Source organism: Phaseolus vulgaris, chromosome 1 (genome assembly GCF_000499845.2).
Source record: "Phaseolus vulgaris cultivar G19833 chromosome 1, P. vulgaris v2.0, whole genome shotgun sequence".
NCBI classification, from domain to species: domain Eukaryota; kingdom Viridiplantae; phylum Streptophyta; class Magnoliopsida; order Fabales; family Fabaceae; genus Phaseolus; species Phaseolus vulgaris.
The window spans coordinates 41,193,943-41,201,876 of NC_023759.2; the positions used below are offsets into that span (position 1 = coordinate 41,193,943).

At 31.3% G+C, this 7,934-nt stretch overlaps 1 protein-coding gene across 1 annotated transcript; it reads left to right on the plus strand.

Annotated features, from left to right (window-relative positions):
* The first annotated feature begins 617 nt into the window (after positions 1–617).
* Positions 618–2,532, plus strand: LOC137814279 (LOB domain-containing protein 16-like). Its single transcript, XM_068616912.1, has 2 exons — positions 618–1,232; positions 1,985–2,532. Exons 1-2 carry the CDS (start codon positions 927–929, stop codon positions 2,315–2,317), a joined length of 639 nt encoding a protein of 212 aa, XP_068473013.1. The 5' UTR covers positions 618–926; the 3' UTR covers positions 2,318–2,532.
* The last annotated feature ends 5,402 nt before the right edge of the window (positions 2,533–7,934 follow it).

The window sequence follows — 7,934 nt, forward strand, 5'->3', positions numbered from 1 at the left end:
AGTGTTTGTGTTAATTAAAGAAGTAGAAGTAGTGGAATGAGGTGGTAAGAAGTAGGAAGTTGTCGGTAGAGTTAACCGGCAGGTGGCAGTGTACTAACTTGAGTTAGGAAGCGACAAACAGCAGCAGTTCCCAGGTGCGGCGTTCGGCGCAAAATTATAAAACAAAAACTAATCAACCAATTTATTTATTAAACTAAACCACAACCATACCAACCCCTCAACCCCATACAATTAACTAAAAGACATGCACTAAACAAAACAAATATAATATTATTAACAAAACAAATCAATTTCTTAATTAACATTTTGAGTTAGAGATAAAAATAATACACAATTGAGAAGATCTCTTATTTAAGAATACTATTTTAAAAATATCTTTTTTTTTAATTTCTAACTATAATTTTCAATAAGTGCAATTAGAAAAGATCTCTTTAGTACATAGAAACAATAGTATTGTTCTTATAAAATAGTTCGTTTTACTTCTTATAAGTATGGTAATATTTAATGATGAAGCATTTACTAAATACATACTCCAAGTTACATTAATAAAATAGGTATAAAATAAAGAAAATAGTCCAAGTTACATATTAACTTGCTCTAACCCCAATAGAAAAACCAGTCATGTAATGCCCTCACCATTAAGAAATGTTCCCTCTGAACCCTACATATGAGGGTCACATGTCCCCATTCACATTTCTTATAAGACTCTTTATGCCTCCTTATTCCCACTGTCCCACTTCCCCTGACCCCTTCCCTCTCCCATACCACACTACTCACATTTTAGTTTGCACCATTTCCTAGTGTGTTCGTGTGCCTACAAATTTTATTCACTTCCCCCCCATTAGGGTCCTTTCTTTTCTCACATAAAATACACACCAAACCAACACCTCTTTCTCTCTGTTGCTTCTCACTATTATACGAATCCTATGGCTTCTGCAAGTGGAAATGGTAGCTCTAATGGCTCTGGCTCTCCTTGCGGGGCATGCAAGTTCCTCAGACGAAAGTGTGCAGCTGACTGCATCTTTGCACCTTACTTTTGCTCAGAACAAGGCCCTGCTAGATTTGCTGCCATACATAAAGTGTTTGGTGCCAGCAACGTTTCCAAGTTGCTTTTGCATATACCAGCTCATGATCGTTGTGAAGCCGTTGTCACAATTGCTTATGAGGCTCAGGCTCGTATCAGAGACCCCGTCTATGGCTGTGTCTCTCACATTTTTGCCTTACAACAACAGGTACCATTATATCTTCTCTCAAACCACATCAAAACTTTCATACTTTAAAGTTTATGTAACTCTTTTCTTCTGGAAAAAAAACATCTAGATCTTCTCAATTAATCATGTTCAGTTTTTGTGTTTATATCTCTTTGTAAACATCGGATAGGTAACACATTAACACCTACTTAACGTTAGACAATGCTTAAATACAGTTTTAGAGATGTTTTTGGTATTTTTGTCTAATCAAAATTAAAATTTAATTTCAATAATTTACATGTAAACATCTGTTACTTGTACTATTAAACTTCAAATTTAATGGAAAATAAGACGAATATTGAAAGTAATACCAAAAACACTTAAAAACTATGTTTAAGTTATATTCTTCAATGTCTTTTTTATCTAGAAGTAGACATAAAAAAAACCAACATTTGCACAGTCTCTCGTCAATCAAATTCTCTTTAACATGTTAATTTTCTTTCTCATCCCTCTCTTGTTTATTTAATTTATGTTGGAAATTTGAAAAAATGGGGTCATTCAACCAAACTAGCTACTCCTGTCGTTTTCTCTTGCTTGAAGTCTAGGTACCTAAGTTTGGCTTCTATAACGCCTCAAGGGCCAGTGCACCAAGAATAATATTTAGTACCATTGGCTTGTATATAAAATACACACCAGTCAATTTATTTAGAAACAAACAGTTCTCCAATCACGCTCGGCAAAATTCGGACTCTTTTTAATTTTCTTACTTTTTCCTCTTTTTTGTTGAAATGCAGGTTGCATGCTTGCAAGCACAGCTGATGCAGGTGAAGGCTCAGCTGACTCAGAACCTGATGGAGTCCAGGAACATGGAGAATAATCATCAGTGGCCAGGGAATCAAAGTGTTGCAGGACAACCAATGAACCATCCATTTTGTCCCACTTACATGAACCCTATATCTCCTCAAAGCTCTCTTGAGTCAATTGATCACAGCAGCATCAATGATGGAATGAGCATGCAAGATATACAAAGCAGAGAGGATTTCCAAATCCATGCTAAGGAAAGAGGATACAACAACAATGACTTAGGTGAGCTGCAAGAACTGGCACTCAGAATGATGAGGAACTGATTATGACTAGGTTTTGCAGCAAAGCTAGCCTTTTCATTTTCATAGAAGGATGTTCCTTGATGTTGAGGGGACATGGTCTTTTGCAAGTTTTGTATATATAATGAGAGTCTCATGAAGAAAACTGGCCATAACTGATAAGCCTAAAGTTTAAACTATGCATTAGGCTTTTTCTGTTTGTGGATTCAATCCAAAAGAAATTAATTTTTTACAGCCTAGCTAGCTGAGTCTGAGTCTCTCTCTCTCTCTCTCTCTCTCTCTCTCTCTCTCTCTATATATATATATATATATATATATATATGTATGTATATGCTTATGCTGAAATTTGCAGGGTTAACATTGAGCCTAGAAAATAACTTGGTTTTGTTATGTGAACTACGGTGAAGCATAGACAGTCTTAAGCAAAAATGGCAAAAGGGAAGTCTATAAAATAGGGGTTGTCATAAATTATTATGCATTCTTTGCCTGTCAAACTTCAATAATGATGGTGCGTACCTTTGAATTATGAGTTGTCCTTCGTTTCTCCCTCTCCCTCCTTGCTTAATGGGGATCTTTTTTTCCAACAAAACCACACGCTTAATTGAACTTTCTAGATCACAATGCTTGACACGTTGAACTTTTTGTTTTATTTATGGTGGGAATCCCCATCTAGGTTAATTTCGATTTGTTAAAAGACAAACACATACTGGCCTCACCTGTCTACTTTAGTGAATAATCTCTTTCACGTTTCTGAGGTGTTTGGCGACAGAAAGTAACATGAAAAAATACTTTACACACAAAGCTCTTAGTTTACTGAAAAATAAATTATAAACACTCCTCTTTTATATTTCACAATTTGTTATTTTTCTTATTTATAGAGGTGGAAGCAACAAAGGGACCAAAAAGAGATCATACATGAGTCTTAATCATTGCATATTAATAACATAAAGCTTTTTCACCCCCTACTTTTTTCTATGTTGCATAAAAACCAGTGTGAGGAAGTGAAGCCAAAAGTGAGCAAGATGCCCCATCTTGTTCAACACGTTTAGATCCAAATGCAATGTTCCCTTGGGTGCATTGATGAGACATTTTTCTAAGATTTCTTTTTGCAAGGCAGGGGGCTATAGAGGGGACTTGGATGCTACCATTATTGTTAAAGGCAAGCACAACCCTAGGGTGAGTATATCCAATGGACCCTACTTGGCTAACAGGTAGTTTTACCTAACATTACTGTGATAATCTAATTGCAATAACAATATACCAATGATTTTGTATAGTACAAGTAGACAAAGTGTCTCCCCGATTGAATACATGGCTGCATATCCCTATTTTTATTTAACCAATTAACCTCATTTCTATAATAACATCAAATAAAGAGCCTGCAATATTTTTGAAGGCACTGCTTTGACTTGGTAAGAGCCATTAAGATGAATAAATATAGTGGGGGTGTTGACACTTTTACGTACGGTGATGATCAAATAATGAAAGAGTTGTAGTAATAAACCGACAGAAATAGAGAACCGTACTATATAACGAATCAACTTGGTCTTATAAAGTACTTTTCTTTCTTTTTGTTTTTTGATCCCATCAAAGTGATATTCTTGTGATTATAACTGAGCTCATAAATGTACTTTTAAATTGTTAATCGTGAAACTATTTTATGATTTCCTTGCATGCGACTCGATTATTATTGGTGAGTTCGTACTAATTTGATGGGTAAAATAAAAACCAAGCATGCAATGTGTGCCTTATAAACTATTTATAAATACAAGGAAAATATAATTTGGTCTCAGACTTGTGCACACACAATAATAGGTGATACCTTGAGTAGGGGAGACAGGAGTAGTAGACAGGGATCTTGTTCAACACTTTCATTATAGAATTCGAATATGGGGACCATACGCAGAAACTCGAAGTGAAGAACAAGTAACCCAGGAGCAAGAGAAATTAAAGAATGACCTAAAAATAAACACTCCTAATGAAAGTTAATTTCATGTGTGCGTTTGTCTAATTCAAGAGACTGAAATTTCAAATCATTGACGTGCCTTTGCAAACGAGTTTTATAGTAATTAATTTAAGTATTAATTTTCAATTGGAGTCACGTCAATTTACTTCCTTAAAATAAACGCTTCTATCAGGCATGTACGTAGAAAATTATGATATATATAGATCCTGGAAACGGAACTAGAAGTAGCAGAAGGATCTTCTAGGGTTATAGGCTTATAGGGCTGAAAGAAAATGAATGAACTGTGCAGGCCATGGAAAATGGTTGTTTAAGTATTAATGGACCACCTTTAGAACCTTGGATGAACACAAACTTACATATGGACAATAAAATAAACATCCTCAGTCTTGTCACAATTGATTTGATGAAAAAAATATGTTTATAACAGAATCAGTCCAATTAAACGGCCATTAATTTCACAATTTGTCTAAGCATATATTAATGGCAAAGCAGGGATAAGAACAATTTAAAAAAAAATACTTTACGCCGGGCCATTATTTGCACCTGGAAAAGTAATTATTAATTTGGAAGACCCATTAGTTTAGTTGAAGCTGAGTGATTATGATTAGCTGAACATGAGAGCAAAAGTTAAATAAAGTAGAATGGAACCTGATGAGCTCAGAGAAGAGAAGATTTGTATTGGTCTTTACTTTATTTGATGAGTTGCTATGTAATAAAATAAAAAGAAATCAATTGCAGAAGATCAGAACAGAGTGAAGAGTGATGATAAATAAATATATATATATTTCTTGCCAAGTTGCCATACTTAACATATTATAGTTTATTATAAATGTAATTAAATATATTTTTATGAACTAGATTAATAAAATTAAATTTAGTGTTTTCTGAAACTACAAATATTTAAAACATGTACAGTGAATCGTGAATTATTCTGTAGTGTGTGTATGCATATTTTGATCCCCGGGATTGGCGAAAGGACTCGGTTTGTATTAATTTATGATATTAGGTCAAAAGTGGGACACACGTGCAACTTAAATGTTTGATTTAACATGGATGTCACTGACATGTATTAGATAGGGGACTTTGTCTTCACAACAACACAAGTAACTGTCTTTCTTGTTTCTTATGAGATTGCAAATTTTCAACACACAATAGTAAAAGAAACGAAAGTTTGGCAAGCCATTGCGTTTAAATACTATTTGTTTTGAACTGAATGAGAATGGCAGATCTTCAAGGATTCAAATAGGGTTTATTTTCAAGATTCAAATTCATTAAATCATGATTAGTAATTTGTATATATCATTGTTAATATTCTTTTCTTAGTCTTCATAACACGTGTTAATTGAAGTTATCAATGTTAGAATTAACATTTACTTGCCATCAACTTAATGGAAATTAAACTAAAGAACTGATTTGTCATTTGAGATAAACCCAATGCAAAAGGTAAAGAAGGTAGAGCTTAATTATTCACAATTTGCAGAATGGATGATCTGCATTTGGAATATTTACAGTGGCTTTATCACACAGAGGGTCCCACTATTCTTGAAGCTACCAAGATCTTATCTATAGGAGATACCAAGCCTACCCAAAAAGAAGAATGCTTATTTTCACTTTTTATTTTTTGTTATTGATTTGACACGTTTGTTTATACCATCCATCCAAACGCTTTCTTTAGTGGACACAAAGAAATAGTATATAATATTTTCATAACTGAAAAATATTATAACATATTTTGTAAGAATGTATAATCTCAGACATAAATATTCAAAATACTAAGTTTCTGTAAATTATAAAATGTTGTATTATTATTTTTTATTATTAACCTATAAAAAATATCTCTCTATATTTAAATAACTAGAGAGACATCCAACTCTTTATTTTTCACCATAATATCTATCTATATATATATATAAAATTTTCTTTTTAATCTTTTGAAATTGTCTATCCCTTGATACAATGATTTAACTTAACTTTTTTTATCGATTAAAAATATTATATAAATATAAATTATATGGATGTTTCAATCCAAATCCATGTATAAGTAATACAAAGTAAAATTTCAGGATAAATAATACAAAAAAAATTGAATTTCTAAAAACATTAATATTGTATATTCCAACAACACCCAAAGTTATGTAGTTAAATACCCAACGATGCTTTTTCTGTTAATAACTCTTCAAGTACTCCTATATAAATAACTACAGTTAATTTGATAATTCTTGGAATTCTATATTACTCTTTACGTGATGATGAGTATAGAAATAATCCCATATAATAAATAATAAATTTGTAATTAAATAATATAAAAAATAATAAAAGAATAGTATTATGAGTTATAAGTAGTTATATCCAGAGTTGAGATGAGTTCAGAAATAAACATATATAATAAATGGGTAATGATACATTGACAATTTACAATTTTTTATACAATTACATTACAATTCTTAATATTATTATTTTAATTTTTTTCATATAATTTAATTTTAAATTTATCTTTTATTATATATATTTATTTTTAAATTCATCACATAAACATTGTATATAACTCTAAGGATCATTAAATTATTATTTTTCATAACATAAAATAATTTTATAATTAAATAATATAAAAAAATATTAAAATAATATTAGAAGTTAAAATGTGATTCCATATAAAATGGGTTCTCAATCTATCATTACTTATATAGTAATATATGAAAAATAATTTTTTTTACAACCAACTTAACTTCTTCTTGTGTCAGAATACAACTTCTTTAAGGATTACTTACGTAACATGGACATTTTTGTAAAATACTAAAGGATGTAATATGGTGCATTGGTTGTGAAATAATCAATACTATATATATATATATATATCAATCAATCTTAGGCATCTATATCAGCTTGATTAGGCTCCATCATAAGCTTAACTAAGTGCACGTAAACTTTCCCAACTTATTTACAACTTTGCTACCTAGCTGCCATGCTTCTCGCGTACTTATCCCAAACAGATTTGTATCATTGTATTCCTTGTTTGCTTGTTGCTTTTAGCCAAGGTCCTCTATTTCCATGATATTGTGATTGACTAGTTTATATAAGAAATTTTCTTTAATTTGTTTGATTTTAGAACTATATGATTCTCACAATATCATTAACATAAATATGCGTACTTTGATCCATGAAGATTTGTTCTTCAATATGTTGATAAAAGATTATCACAAACTGGTTTTTTCCTTCTTGACCTTTTTCTCACTTTTACAAGACTTTCTGATGGAGAGGAAAATGTCTCACGTACTTGGTAGAAGGAGGACCAATTTCTTTCTCTTAAAAAAAACCATAATCAACACATCCCATCAATGTGCTTAAATATAGAAACAAAACTTTTCAAAATACCTTTTCAAATTTCAAATTTGAAAAGTAACTACCTTTCAAATTTCAAATTTCAAAAGTAACTACTTTTCAACTTTATGATTTATATATTTTAAATCACATATATGCCACGTAGGACATATATGCATATCTTACATTCTCCCACTTGGCCAATGTGGCAGAACTACGTTAATTGAAAATAAACCATAAATATAAGGTTGAAATATCTTAAGCATTTGTTATATCATTATATCATTATTAAGTATAGGCTAATATGAGTCTTGTCAAAGACAAATCCTGTTATATCAACATAACTCATTATGTATA